This window comes from Phodopus roborovskii, unplaced genomic scaffold, assembly GCF_943737965.1.
Source record: "Phodopus roborovskii unplaced genomic scaffold, PHOROB, whole genome shotgun sequence".
Lineage (NCBI taxonomy): Eukaryota > Metazoa > Chordata > Mammalia > Rodentia > Cricetidae > Phodopus > Phodopus roborovskii.
In genome coordinates, this window is record NW_026126567.1 from 15,169,406 (window position 1) to 15,185,229 (window position 15,824).

The 15,824-nt window shown below is 40.5% G+C and overlaps 1 protein-coding gene across 1 annotated transcript in view; it reads right to left on the reverse strand.

The window, feature by feature from the left end:
* Col14a1 (collagen type XIV alpha 1 chain) overlaps nt 1-15,468 on the reverse strand; it is a 163,305-nt gene extending 147,837 nt beyond the window's left edge. Inside the window, exons 1-3 of the mRNA XM_051202657.1 lie at nt 15,341-15,468; nt 7,669-7,785; nt 3,273-3,416 (exon numbers count right to left, since the gene is read on the reverse strand). Coding sequence (XP_051058614.1) covers nt 3,273-3,416; nt 7,669-7,785; nt 15,341-15,428 — 349 coding nt within the window. The 5' untranslated portion in view covers nt 15,429-15,468. The remainder of the gene's footprint in view (nt 1-3,272; nt 3,417-7,668; nt 7,786-15,340) is intronic.
* Nucleotides 15,469-15,824: the final 356 nt, after the last annotated feature.

The following is a 15,824-nucleotide window of genomic DNA, read 5'->3' on the forward strand; positions in this document are numbered from 1 at the left end:
GGTTGGGATGTAAAAACAAACAAATAAATATTCAATTTGTTTAACTGAAACCCCTGCAAAACCAAAAAGTATGGATAGACATTAGTACCATGGTATAAATTTCTTTCCAAATACTGGGCATAATATTTTCATCAACCTAGACATGAGGTATGAAAAGTACTTCAGGCTTAAGTTAAGTCAAGTGTGCACCATGGATAAATGGATCAAATAAACTTAGTACTTCAAAACAGCTGTAAAACTCATTTGATGATCCCATCCTCATACATAAAGGAATGAAAAACCAAGATGCTAAAACATAGCTTATAAAATAGGTAAGTGATGCCCTTGGCTTCTTGTCTCTGGACTCAATGTATGAATAGTAACTGTAGATATTCTTATTAGTCATTGCTACATCTTCAAAAGAAGGTAGAGAACCTCATAATATTTTCCTCTCAAGCTTAAAAAAAATATTTCTCTAACATTTTCTCCACAGGTATAAGCACCAGTAAAATGTCCATGCTCCTGCAAGCAACTTCTCACCCACGATCTTGTAAGCAACCCTAATGAAACCCATTGGGTTGTCAAAGAAGAAAAGTAGAAGACATCAAAGTAGAAAGGGCTTAACAGGGATGAGGAAGGGAGTCAGTGGGCATGGGGTGGGACATTCAAAGGTAATGGAAAGTGAATATGCTAAAAATTATGAATATGTATGAAAATGTCATAATGAAACTCATGTATAATTAATCTTTACTAATGAAAATGACAGGAAATAGTTTTGACAGCTAGATGGTAGTGCTTGTCACTTTAATGAGGCAATATTCAGAGGCTAAAACTATCCCTACTTTTTTGGTACACTCATGGCCACCTGCATCGATGGCTTAATTTCCCACTGTACTCTACGCTTGACACTCTGCAGCAACCTGCCTGCCATTGCTTGGCTTCTAAAGTTTACAAAGATTTCAAGGACATCAACAAGTGTCCAATTTCTGTACATACAAAGTTCCCTGTGAAAATGCAAAAAAAAAAAAAAAAAAACCAGTGACAATATATGTCATTTAACTGTTTTATCTAGTTGAAGGAAGAGAGCAGGCATATTGGTAGGTCAGCTCCATAGGGGAGATGATGATGACTTCTCCAACCATCCTTGCCATCTTCTCCAAGAGATGCTCCCATCAAGCCTGTCTCCATAGAACCCCTCCTCTGCCTTCCCACTGGCTTTTATGCCTTTGCTGAAAGGGTCCAAGATTTGTCATCCAATCAGGGCTTATCACCTCAATTCCAATAATTCTGTCTTTAAGATCCTCCTTGTCTTTCTCATACCAAGAGATTTAATTCCAAGCTAGGAATAATAGTTAAAATTTTAAGATTATTTAATCTTACTAGATTCAATAATCAAATATTCTATTCACCTTTAGACCCCATTCTCTGATTTTTTAATCAGCATCCTGCCTCTTTAAAAATCTTCATTCTGTTTTTTGCAGAACTGTAATTGCAACTTTTTTCCTATCCCACGATCCTATCTTTTATATTCTTATCTTTGGATTCTTTTTCTCCTTCCATTCCTGAAACATGACCTTACACTAAAGTTTCCTTGCATCCCTTGACACTGTGCCTAAAAAATAATTTTATCATCCAACAATTTAAAATCTCATCATTTATGGATTATTTCCAAATCTACATCTTTCACCCCACCCACACTTGGGCTACGACCCAGGCCACTCACATTTTCTAAAATAAAATTCATCTGTGGTCAGTTTAATATGAGGAAAAACTGTGTTAAGAAATGCTAGAGGTGTAAAGAAATCTGGGAAATAATGAGAATAATTTCTAACATGGGGATTTGCAGGTCTATGCCACTGTTGAGATGGGCAGACTGACTCAGGCAGACGTCAATGAAACATGCTTCCAAGGAGAAAAGTTGGTGGCTTGGTAATGTTCCAGAACAGGTCACAGCACCAGCTCACGTTTGAATTATGAAAAACAAGTCTCAGTGGAACCTGGGCCACCAGGTCACGCAGAAAGTATAATGAATGATGCTACCTTTAAGTAGGAACAAAATCAATTAGAAACAAATTGTCCTTCCAAATGTAGTGGCACAGTCTCCTGCCTCCTAAATTGTTACGGAAGTACTGCATAGGATGTTTCTTAAAGTCAGCGAGAAACAGGAAATCGGAGGAGCAGAAGTGGTCCATTTGAGTTTCAAAATTGCAATCCTATAATCCCAGGATTGGAGTGTTTGTTTGTTTTTCCTTTTTATTTAAATTAGAAACAAACTTTTTTTTTACATGTCAATTCCAATTCCCTCTCCCTTCCCTACTCCCCTGCCGCAAGCTCACAAGTTCCAGGACAGCCTAGGCTACAGAGTAGGTTTCGGGCTAGCCTGATCTACAAAGCAAGACTGTCTCAAAAGAAAAAAAGGAGAGAGGGAAGAAGGGAGATAAAGGAGAGAGAGAGAAAGGGGAACAGGGCAGAGATGATAAAGGCCACAACAAAACACTATCATAACATAAATTTACCAGCACAAGGGCTTCTCTTGGCTCTTAAAGTCCAAAAAGTTGTTTATGTATCAAAAATATATCCAAAAAGAATCCAAATCTCCCAAGACTTTGTCATGACCTCCGTTTTCCAGCATGTAACTATGGAAGTTTTCAAGGCAAGGAGAACAGGCTACATTTACCCCCATTGAATAAGGGAGCAAGAATATCAGCGAAATATAAAAGGGAAAAGAAGGCCTTGCAAAGACATTTATTCCCACAGGAGCAGAACAAATCCCCCACTCCCCCTAACTCGTATCTCACCAGCAACAGTAACAGCTAAATCCTGAAATGCATGCCTAGTGTTTGTCTGCAGGAAAGCTGGCAGACCACAGGGTCTGGCCCACAGAGAAAGGCAAGTGGGAAATAGCCAGCTTTCCTTCATGTGCTTGGAGGACGAAGTTATCAGGAAAGTTTTCCGTGGACCTGCTCAGTCACAGGCTTTCACACTCAACAGAAATGGACTGCTTCTTCCCCCTGTTATTTCCTGTTCCTCATCGACCTTAAGAGTCATCATTCCCAATATTTGTGTAACAATTTAGGAGGGCCAACACGAGCAGAGGCGGGAGTGACTTAAACTGAAAACCTGAAAAGCTCTTGATAGCATTTGGACAGTGGAGGAACCACAAACAGTATAACACATCATCTGTACCCGAGGACAGGTAGACTCACAAAAGACTTCATCCCAAAGCCTCCCTCATTCGTGCAGTATTCTAAGCCCACACCCCCAGGTGGCACTTAAAGACTCTCAATACACACTTCTGAACTGGCCTTGAGCCGGCTTGCTTTCTTTGTCCTTGTTGTAGGCAATAAGTTGAACTGTGTAGTTCTGCTCCTGCAGAAGGCCTTGAATGATCGCTTTTGTTGCAGTGTTCTGCAGATTGAGCTGGTTGGTTTTTCCCCCTGTAATAAACCAGAAAGGTAAGTCCATTCACAGCTGTACGAAACTTCATGCTCTGAGAACTTTTATCAAGACTGTTAAAAGGCAAAAACATTAACATTTTTTTTTTAATTTGGTTGTGTATATTTACAACGCACGACACTCTTTGACAGGTATCAGATGGTAACGCTACTTGAAATATACATATCTAATGTTATGATAAGACACGAGATTGGACCTTGGTGGGTGGGTCCAAACCACAGCGGATGAGGGGCAAAGCACACCATACTGAGGGAGCTTATGTGAGGAGTTTTATTAGGGAATGGAAGGGAGTGAATGGTGAAAGGGGAGAGAGGGGAGAAAGGCAGAGAGGGAAGGGGGAAGGAGAGAGGGAAAGGGGATGAAGGGAGAAAGGGGAAGGGGAGAGGGCAAGGGAGACCGAGAGAGGAAGAGCCAGAGAGGAAGAGCAGAAGAAAGAGATAGGAAAAGATCTGCCTGCCTCTTCAGAGAAGAGAGTGGGAGCGGGCAGAGCTTGTCTCTTAAAGGGACCTTTTGCACCTGAAAACGGTGTCTGGGTACTGCTTGCCATGCTGGCAGGGGTGACCCACTCTGCCAGGTCCCCCAAGGGGCGGGGCCAAGGTGTGCCTGGATGCTAACACCTAACACATGAGTACACAGAGCCTAACCGCAAGGTGATTTTCATCCTCGTGTTCAGCAGGCACATCCTTTATGCTTTAGATAACAAATGGTTGCCCCTCTCCCCTTTAGATGTTAGATAAGAACCCAGTCACCAGAGACTTTTATCATAGCACTCCGTCATCTTGATTATCTAAGGGAAACCCTAATACAAGATTACAGAGCAGATTCTCAACATCACACAGCCTTCAAAGAGGAGTGTCTCTTGAAAGTACAGGCATGGGGGAAAGGACACATAAGCTGACTGAATGTTATTAGCCATGCTGGCATTTTTCCTCTGCTCTCTGGAGTAACACAAAGCAAGCTTGAATCATAAACTACTTAATTATCTTAAATCTGGCCACCACTGTCTCAAGATGCTGGAGGAAGGACTCATTGCCTGGCTACTTAAAGTTTGATTCATTAAAAGAATTGCAAAATCCCCATCAAACTATACTGATATTTAAGGCTGTCTTGAAAGTGCTTTTGGTTAAACACTGGATTTCTATGCAAAGCTTCAAAAACACCTTTTCTCTCCCCCGCCCCCCAATTTCTGGCAGTAATTAACAACCTGAAAGGAAGGGGGAATTTAATCCCTTTAACAGCCCTCGGGGATGTATAATCAAATGTACCATATATTATTATGATACATTATTTTAATTATTTAATTTAATTTAATTATTTTTATTTAATTAATTATTTTAATTAAATCCCAATAAAATTAATATCTAGATCTGAAACGTCTGTTGGTATTATCCATGCTGCCTACTGTTAAAGAACAACACTGAGTTTTCTCTTGCCAGAGTCTATTTCCTTAAGTGTTCACAATGTTACATTTTGTCTCATGAACCTATGAACCTTATCATTTGAAACTCATCTGTTGGGGGCTATTGAAGCATCTGGGTCTCTGAGAGACCCAGAGATCGATTCCCAGCACCGACATAGTGGCTCACACCTGGCTGGAACTCCAGTCCAGGAGAACCCAGTGTCTTCTTCTGGCACACATGAGCACTATATCCATGTGTGGTACAGACACACACTCAGGAAAACACACATACATTTAAAATGTAAATTTTAAGTCTCAAGAAAACCTCATCTACTATAAAGTACACAAATAAATATTATGTAATCTATACTTCACATACACACACACACAAAGTTTTTTAGAAAGCCCTGTATTATTATAGTCTCTCTTTGGAAGGCAGACATATTATTTTATTAAAGTTTTGACACTTCTATGATAAAATGATATGATAAACTCTGCCTAACCTCAAATTTATCTGCTCTGACCATTAACTCATTGTGTTCTATAACTGCTATTATTAGCACCCTGCAGAATACTTTGAAGCATTCTTCAGGAAAGATTGACATAAAAAAAACAAAAAAAACAAAAAAAAAAAAAAAACAAACTTGGGGACTGCCAGGTGATGGTGGTACACCTTTAATCCCAGCACTCAGGAGGCAGAGGCAGATGGATCATCTCAGAGTTCAAGGCCAGCCTGCTCCAGGCCAGCCTCCAAAAGCTACAGAGAAACCCTGTCTCAACACCCCCTCCCAAAAAACACAAGGCTTGGACCATGATTCACAGTGCTAAAATGTTCATGAACATTTTGTAGTTAAGTGTATTTATTATACTTTCTTATTTGCTGTGTCAAATCAAGTAAATGCTAGTGTATCTAAATGGATTGGTTGGCTTTGACCACTATAATAAAGACAGTAGATGAAATAAACCCAATATTCATTAAGAAATAATTTAACTCACAAGTCTTATCACTGGAGATATTTACACAAATGTTGGGCATCTAGCTTTTGCTTGCATTGTCTCAGAGGAAACTGGAGAGTATGTTGAGATTTGGTTCACAAGGCATGTGAGTCAGTTCTAAGATTTGTGATTCCTCAGTGGTGTGTGTTTGGAATGCTTAATAATTTGGTATAATTAGCAATTAATCTCTAAAAATTAACGTTCTGATTGACTAAGAATGAACTCCCAATTACTTAAGTCATGAATTCCCAAGTCCTTAAGAATGAGTCTATAATGCTTACTAATAGTGACCAAGCTAGAAGCTCAGTGTCTTATCTACCTGTATTTTTTGAGATTTCCAAATCAAATAATGGATAAGATCACACATTTGGGAACACAAAATCAGTTGAGAAATGGTCCTTAACAGAAAGAAATCCAGCTTTATTGTAAAGTCATGCATTATAGGCGTCATGGTTAATCATTGTCAAGATGACTCGATCACAAAAGAGCAAGGTGAAGTGCAGCTCTGTATATATTTGTGCAGATGTATCTGTAGACAATTAACTGAGCAAGGGAAAAATTAAATATGGGCAGCAGCATTCTATGAGCTGGGGATCTAGGTCAGAATAGAAGAAGAAAAGAGAGGAAGCAGCTAAGTGGTAACATTGCCTTTCTCTCCACTCTACTTCCAGGTGAGCAGTGAAGCAAACCGTTCTCTACCGCGCATGCTCACTGCCGTGAAGGGCAAAGTAACCACTGACTCAACCTCTGAAACCGGGAGGCAAAATAAACCTATTCTCCCTTGCTGGTGCCAGCAAGTAACTGATAGATTGAGATCATGATGTTACTAGGTAGTTACTATAAATGAGGATGCGTGCGTGCGTGCGTGCGTGCGTGCGTGCGTGCGTGCGTGCGTGTGTGTGTGTGTGTGTGTGTGTGTGTGTGTGTGTGCATTCTCATGGTAGCAGTTGCTTAGCAATTACTCTACAGCACGACTGCTCTGTGTGTGTGTTGTTCAGGCCTTCACAATCAGTACTTTCCAAACTTCAATTCCACAGGAATTCTTCTGGGATGTTCTTTACAGTTCAGAAGTTTGGGGTTGGAAATCTCATACTTTGTATTTTACATAAACTTCTGGGAAATGCTCTGGGCACACTCAGAAAGCTGGCATGAGGAGGGTGATAAGGTTGTTTCATTCATTCTACAGAAGGAGAAACTGGGACACTCGGATGCTAAACAACCTGACCTCACTAGTTGTGAGTAACAGAAGCAGGATGATTCTTTGTGTCTCCATGACAACTTTTTAATTCCCCTACATGCCCTGCCTTGAATGACTTTATCTATGTAATAGAAATATAAAACATGAGAATGAAAACTTCACCCACAATTTAATCACAATTTTACATCACACCTTCATATAATGACCAGTAAATTTATTCAATTTGTGTTTTTCCTGATGCAGTTTATTTGCACAATGTCTAGTTGACCTTTATAATGTTGGTGTAATTTTATAAAGTTCATTATAACTTATTCGAATAGGCACAACTATTGTACACTCAGGTGTATTGCATCTTTACCCCATCTGTGGATCAAAAGTATTTCTTATATATTGAAACATGGGTGATAGGGTTTCTGATATTCTGTAAATTCTGACCCAACGAGAGTCAATCACAGCTGAGCCCAAGATCCAGACCTTACACTTTGGGAAACATTATTTCCTTGATGAGAGGAGAATTTGTCAAGTTGAAAAAATTAAATTAAACCAAGTCTTTCATCCCAAAGCAACATTCAGCACCACATATTTTTAATCATCCATGTATAAAAAGCTCATAAAGCCCCAGATAATATAGTGGATTTACCTGAAGCTGGAGCCACGAGCAGTTTGTATCCACCAAATTTCCCTCTTGGAGCTTTCCATGAAATCTGTATGCTGTCGTGGGATATTACATTATATCTTAACCTTGTAGGTGGGGCCACTAAAAAGGAAAACAAAATGGTTTAAACATGAAAACATTTAGGCTTAAATTGAAAAGTAAAACCAGCATGACCAAACTACACAAGAGTTCATCAGCCTCGACAGGTGTTCTTTCTTTCTCCAATGTCAGTAGTGAATAAATCAGTGTGCAAAATAAAACAGATACAAGCATACGTTTTTCTCCGAAGGGATGCCCATGTGTCAGACAGCACCGACCTGAGACATACGCTTAGTATTGAATATCTAGTCTTCTCCAAAAATCAAAGCCAATCTTGCAAACTGATTTCATTATGTGTGAAGGGTGTATTTCCTACTTGGAGCGTGAAAACTTCTTTACCTTCCTGGAACCATTGAAAGTATGGCTTTAAGTTTTCCACTGTAGCAATCAAATGTTTTTGGTTACATAATATTTGAGGAAACTAGTTCAGGTATATTATGGTAATAAAATATTCCTCCTAGAACATTTGAAAGGAGCTGGAGATGTGGCTCAGTGGTTAAGAGAAAGTGTTTTTTCTTTTGCAGATGATCCAAACTCAGTTCCCACCTGTAACTCCAGCTCCAGGGGATCTGAAGGCATCGTTTGACCTTGACAGGCACTTGCACTCATAAACACACACACACACACACACACACACACACACACACACATAATTTTAAAATAATAAATATGTGAAACATTAGATACAATGATCATAAAATAATTCAGGATCAAATGCAAGATAACTGTCTGTGTTTTTTAAACCCTTATCTACTCGTCTGGAGAAGCTGATTTGTGCACATCAGATCAGGTATGTTGTACATGACACTGACTCAGGCCAAAGTATTTGATCTTTTGAAACTTCACAGACCACCATGAGAAGTGAAGAAGAAGTTGCTGCCACTGTTTATTACAGAGAGTAATGGGCTTATATACTATACGAAGCCAGGGGATGGGCTAAGTATAGGAGGAAGTCATGTACCACCCACAGGCACAGGCACTGCACACCGGAAAGTTTTGAAAACAACCTTGTTTGCTCAACCTTGTTTGCACAGAAGTTCTACATCTGTGTGGGGAGTAAGAGAGCTGTAAGGGACAAGTACTTAAATTTCCCAACAAAGGGAATCAGTGGACTCTACTAGCAGACACCTCAAGGAGAGCAAAGACATTAACGCACTCAGGATCACCAGGCTAGACAGTAGACATCTGTAGAAGATTTCCTGCATACATAGGCCGCTATTCTTTGAATGCTGTGTGAGTTCATGGCCCTCAGCATCTCTTTAGACAACAGCTAACTTTCTAAGCTGCCAGCAGAAAACAATGGAAACAGCATGGGCTCTGCTATTTATGAAATGCAGATGGTCACCTAGAACCCAAAGCCACAAGTCATGTCTTCCATTGACCTCCTCAAGTGTGAGGCAAGCGACACCATGAAGTCCTGCAAAGGTCAACTCTTTAATTTAATTTACAAATAGATCATATGACCGACCAACATCCCAACACAACAGTGAAAAGCCAGATCACATCTAATGCCAACTGAAGCATAAATATTCTGACAATCACTAAAACAAAAATCCTTGGCTAGGCATGAAGCACAAGCACACTTTTTTTTTTTTTTTTTTTTTTTTTTTTTTTTTTTGCCTTTGGGAAGCGATACAGTGCAAGGAATAAATGCTAATTAAGAAACAGTTTCTAGATTTCAAAGTCAGCTCCCTTCCACCCCCCCACCCCCACCCCCTGCCTTTGGAAGGCACTGGGACTTGAGCCAAAGCAAGGGCAAACAAAACTGACAGAAACACTATAAAGAGTCATAGAAAAATAATTGCTCTTATCTCACACAACAAGAATCTATGTGGGGGTTTTCCCCCCTCTGCAAACACAAAGGATGTGTTTCTGTTTCATATATGCTGTCCTTAACTTCCAGTAAATGCTTGAGTGAGCTTCACTAAAAAGTTCATCTGTGTCACTGCATATAATACTAAGCTTCTCAAAAAGACAAAATCGAGTGCAAAGTTTTGTTTGGGGCACACACTGGAAGCCCAGAGGAAGCCATCAAGCTCTTCCATGGTGATAGGAGATAAGGCTCAACAGGAAAGACTTGTGTGTGCATGCACTTCACCCCAAAGCCTCTCTCTACTGAAGCTTGTCACTAACAGCACTGGGGGCTTTGTCTTGCTGTGTTGCATTGTGCTTTGTTTGGAGGGAACAGTTTGGCAATCTTTCCATAGGAATCCATAGGAGGAAAGACATTTTTATATTATTCCATTATCTATCTGCTCATTCAATGGATAATTTTCTGCTATTTCCTCTCTTCCTTCTTACAGGACTTCTCTCTCTCTCTCTCTCTCTCTCTCTATCTATCTATCTATCTATCTATCTATCTATCTCTATCTATCTATCTGTCTCCTCTCTCCTCTCTCTCCTCTCTCTCTTCTCTCTCTCTCTCCCTCTCTCTGTGCATTACCTCTCTTTTTTTTAACTCACCTCTTTTTCAATTCAGTTGCAATATTGCTGTTTTGACAAATGGTTTATGTAAAGAGTTATGTTTAATGAGATATTTTCATCAATTGCTTCTAACACTGTATATTTAAATACATTTTTATTTAAATTTAAAACTATCTTACTTAATATACCAATCCCAGTTCCCTCTCCCTCCTGTCCTCCCATGCCCCTCACCAACCCCCATCCCACCTCCCATCCACTCCCAAGGGAGGGTGAGGCCTCCCATAAAGGATCATCAATAACTGGCACATCATTTGGGGCAGGACCTAGGCCCTGCCCTGTGTATCTAGGCTAAGAGAGTAACCTTCCATAGGGAATGGGCTCCCAAAGTCCATTGGTACACTAGGGATAAATACTGGTTCCACTGCCAGAGGCCCCATAGACTGCCCAGGCTTCCCAACTGACACCCACGTTCAGGGGGCCTGGTTCAGTCTTATGCAGGTTCCCCAGCTGTCAGACTGGGGTCCATGAACTTCCACTTGCTCAGGTCAGCTGTCTCTGTGGGTTTCCCCAGCATGGTCTAACACTGTATTTTAGGCTGGGATGCAGCCTGAGATATTTTGGGTGTGTCAATGCCCAGGACCATGTCTCCTTCCCCTTACTTTAACAGAACTCTGGTTTTCTTTCACAGAAGACCATCACCCCTCCCACTTAACAAAGATAAACTATCAACCAGCCTCCCCAGGCTTAGAAAGGCAAGAGCACCTGAAGCCAGGCTAAGCAGGCTTCTGCCAGGAATCCAGAGCCTTTCCACCTCAGCACTGTGCTTGATAGGAAAAGGGAGCTGGGAGGCATTCCTAGACTTCCACATTTCTCTTTTCCAAGCTTGAGGGTTTAACTTCTATTCTGAGTAAATGAGCCACTATGTTATCTACTAGTAAATACATTTTTAATTGGCCAAAGAAAAATTAATTTTTTGGCAATCAAAAATCTCTTCTGATAGAGATGTTGCAAGTAGGGGTCTTCCCTTTGAAACATGGATTAGAGGCAGGCATGGTTGCACATAACTGAATTCCTAGCTCTTGGGAGGCTAAGGTGGGTGAATTATGGGTTCTAGGCCAACCTGGACCACATAGCAAAATCATGTCTCAAAAACATAATTGATGAGATAACATGACTTTTATTCTTTTAAAAAACTTAAAGAGTGAAGAAGTATTTTGGCTGTTTTATTTTAAATATCTGAAAACAATGTTAGTTTTTTTTATGTCATCTATTGTTTTTTATTAAATGTATTGCCCATTACTATTGTCTTACATATAGGGAGAAATAAATTTTGAAGGACATTTCACTGCGGGACATGCTAGTAGCTCTTTTTAATGTCCTTTATAATACAACATGTTATAATTTTGTGATCCATTATAAAGATGTTAAAGATAGCAGTAAGGTAAATATTTTCAACTCCCAAATGTGTGAGACTACTCACAATAGAAAAATGTATTTGCTTGTGAGATAATGAGGGGAATCTCCACGAAGTTATTTCAAGCCTCCATGAGAAGTCTTCCATTTAATATGTCTTGAAAGGTTTGTTTTGTTTTGTTTTTGAGGTAGTGTCTTGTGTAGCACATACTGTGCTTGAACTCACCGAAGGTGAAGAAAATGAATTCTTAAGCCTCCTGCCTCCGTGTACCCTCCCATAATCCTTTTAATATTAACTGTATTAGTTCCCTGTTATTGCTGTAAACTTTATACATGCAGCAGCTGAAAATAACAAGCAGAGACTACCTCGCCTTGGAGATTTAAGTGGCAGTTACTTTATCTCCATGAGTCTTTCTTTATCCATCCTAAGCAAATATCGCTAGAAACCAGTGCATGTTTACTGTGAGATTCTGACAAAGTGTGGGTGCTACCCTTCTATGGTCACAAGGCGAGCACACATCCTAATTCCCATTTGCATATCACTCATTTATAAGGGCTGGAAGTCAGGAGATGAACATGTTTGTGGTACATGACTCGACCACAGTGACTGCTTCTCCTGTTTTCAGTTTTGTTCAAAGCAAGTTTCACAACGTCTATATGGCTTTTCAGAGTCATCAAAAAAATGGCCAACTCATAGGAGCTCACTACAATGTAGCTCACAAAAATATAGAATTAATACAGTAAGGTGATTTGCATGTTTTTTTTTTTTTTCCTCACTCAAACTGAAACCCGTAACTGAGTGATATCATGGGGAAAATAAGATAAGCTTTCTGGAAGTTCTCATGGATGTTCAGACACCGAACCAGCCACATCTCAAGTTTTCGAAGTTGGCTTTCTTAGCGTGCAGCCACACTCGTCCATCCTTCACTTGCGGGCACTGTAGTCCCTGACACTTCTTATTGTTTCACTGATCTCCTCCTCTTCTTCATCTTCATCCTCTTTCTACATTGGACACTTTCAATCAGCCATTTTTCTTCTATTGAACTCTCGTCTAAGAGTGTTCTTTGGGCTTCACCGCCATCCTTCCATGGAGTTGTCCCTCTCTAACCACACCTGTAGGACCCCAAAGTTCTCTAGTCCTAACTGTAAAGTCAAGTACAAACTCTCCTGTCCTAAACCTTTTCCTAATAAACGCACCAACTGCACACCTACCACAGCCCCACCTCTATGCCTGCCCAAACCCTGAAGCCCCACATTTTTGTCTAGGGCTGAACTCAATATCTTGAACTTAAAATTCCTCTGTCTCTATTAATCTGTTCAGCAAATGCCTTCTAAGATTCCACAGAGACTCAGAACACTGCTTTTAGTGAGATTCAGTAACCAAACAATTGGAGTACAAACATACAGAAACAGTGACTGACAATATGGGGTGAAGCCAAATGTCCCATCTACTCAGGTCTCAGTCAAGGAGCTTTAGGATGGCCTCTGACATCCCCTGTCTTCTACCTGCCTTCACACTTAATCAGGGAACACATCCCATCTCTTTACCTCTGATTCCTACAGGCACACTTTTAGCTGCAGCCTGCTTCAGACACCAACGCCCAGTATGTGAACAATTTGATATTTCAGCAGCCAGACAACCTTACTTAGGCCTCTGCCTGAAACGCATATGGGTCACAAGAACAGGTAGTGTTGCTATCAATACGACCATCACTACAGAATAAAATTATTTGATGATTAGCAACAGTGCAAACGTCCATTTAGTTTGCAGCCTTCTCTTTTTGTCACAGCCCCATGGGATAGGCACTGTGATCATCTGTTAGTACTTCTGTCTATACTGGCCAGTAGACTTGTTGATGAGAAAAAAACAAGTCTTACTCTGCTGAGCTCTTGCACCACAGACACACAAAATGTGCTCCTTAACTGCTCATTTGAAACAGAATCTGGCTGACAAGGTGGATCCGGTATGCACCCTGGAAGGCATTGCAAAGAGATATCTACAACCAGTTAGTTACTCCACTCCATAAATGAAGGTTCTAAATTAATCAAGACAGGGGTGACGCTGCTGGACATTTTTAGTGTTCATTCCTAAGGACCTGTACCTTGTTTGCATCATGGAGTTCGGGGAGCAAATTGCCTCTGAAAACATTCTCATATGAATAAGACAAGCAGAATCTGTCTCCTTAACTGCTTACTATGTGTTCAATGAAGTTGTCAAAAATACGGCGATCAGTCCCAGGTGCACAACAGCTACTTGAACTTGCAAAGAGTTAAGTTCTGCTCCTTTTGAAACAGGTGTGCCTTGTTTTGAAGAAGCAGGGCATGGTGGTGGATGCATTTGATTTCTACAGCCCTCAGCTGCAGATACGAGATGCTAACATTCCTAAAAACCACCTCATCACATTCGTACTTTTGCTCTAGAGTTGACTGTTTCAACAGCAGCAATTAAGCTACTGCAGGTTCATGCATTTGTCTAGCTATAGTGGTATCTGTACTGTGTGTAATGTGCACTGACATCATAGATAGCACAGTTCTATGTAACAGGCCAGACAGTAGATACATTTGGCTTTGAAGAGCCATAGTCTCTGTCATGACTGGTATCTTCTGCTGTTCTAGCCTAAAAACACCCACACATAATATGTAAACAAATGTGCACAAAATAAAAGTTTATCCAGCTCGGGAGGCAGAGGCAAGTGGATCTCTGTTAGTTTGAGACCAGCCTGGTCTACAGAGCTAGTTCCCGGTCAGGCTACAAAAGCTACACAGAGAAACCCTGTCTCAAAAAAACAACAACAACAAAAAAGTTTATCCAAACAGACATTGGGCCAGATTGAGCCTGTGGATATTAGTTTGCCAACTACAGACTTATAAGAAAGAGGATTTTTCAAAAATGTGTTGATCTTGCTAATACAAAGAGTAAATTTCACAGACTCTTTTTCTAAAAGGCCAAAATAAAGTCCCATATTAGTGGCAACCTCTACTAGACTCTTAATAATCTTTCTGTTTGTCTGTTTTTTGTTTGTCAAGACAGGGTTTCTCTGTGTAGCTTTGGAACCTGTCCTGGAACTTGCTCAGTAGATTGGGCTGGTCTTGAACTCACAGAGATCTGCCTGTCTATGCCTCCCAAGTGCTGTGATTAAAAGTATATGCCACCACTGCCCAGCCAAACCTTAACAATCTTAAACTGTGCTCAGTTTTTAAAAAAAAAGGATTAAAAATGAAGCAAGTTTGAAGTGATATAAATATATTATCAAACCCAGATATGTCAGCATACAACTTTAAGCCGTATTCAGGAGATGGAGGAAAGTGGGTGTCTGTAAGTTCTAGGCCATTATGGTCTACACAGGGAGATTAGGCTTCCCTATGTATTATAGACTCTATGAAAAATGGTTACAGATGAGACACACACACACACACACACACACACACACGTGCACGTTATTGCTATTTCTTAACATAGCTGATCTAGCAACATGCAGCCTTGATCTTTACAGACTAAATACTAATGGCCTTTCAGCTGCCTCTCTTTAATCAGCTCCTACAAAACGGCCATGCCTGCTTTACTGTAACCCTGTAAATGGTGTGCTCCATTGCTACATTGCAAACAGCTGATAGGATGAATAGGAGCTAATGGATTTCTTGCCTGGAGACACAGTTATACAAACAAAAGATTGTGAGGATGAAGACCCCAAAAGGCTGGACTCCCAGGTTTTGCAATTACCTTGACCCCGGACGATGGTACAGATATAAGCAACTTCCAAAAAAGCCAGAATCAGCCAGTACCGCATTGTGCGCTGAAAAATCTTCATCTTAGGATCTGCCTTTTACATGAGGTGCAACAGCTTCCTGGAAACAGAGAGAGGATGAAAGATGATTATATGTTCTCATCCAGGAGAAGCAAGAGGACCACTGTGGCTTAGAACCGTCAGGAAGTAATTAATTCCCACAGTGATAGTTATTTCATTCTCAAGCACAAGTCGACAGAAGAAAGCTCTTTCCTCTGCAAAATTCTGTATTTTAGATAATGGGGAGAGTTGGGTGTGGTGGCTTATACCTTTTAATTCCAGGACTTGGGAGGCAAAGGCAAGCATATCTCTATAGGTTCAAGGATAGCTTCGTCTACAAAGTGAGTTCCAGACCAGACAGGCTACATAGTGAGACCCTGTCTCCAAACAAACAAAAAGGCACTAATATTGTTTAAGACC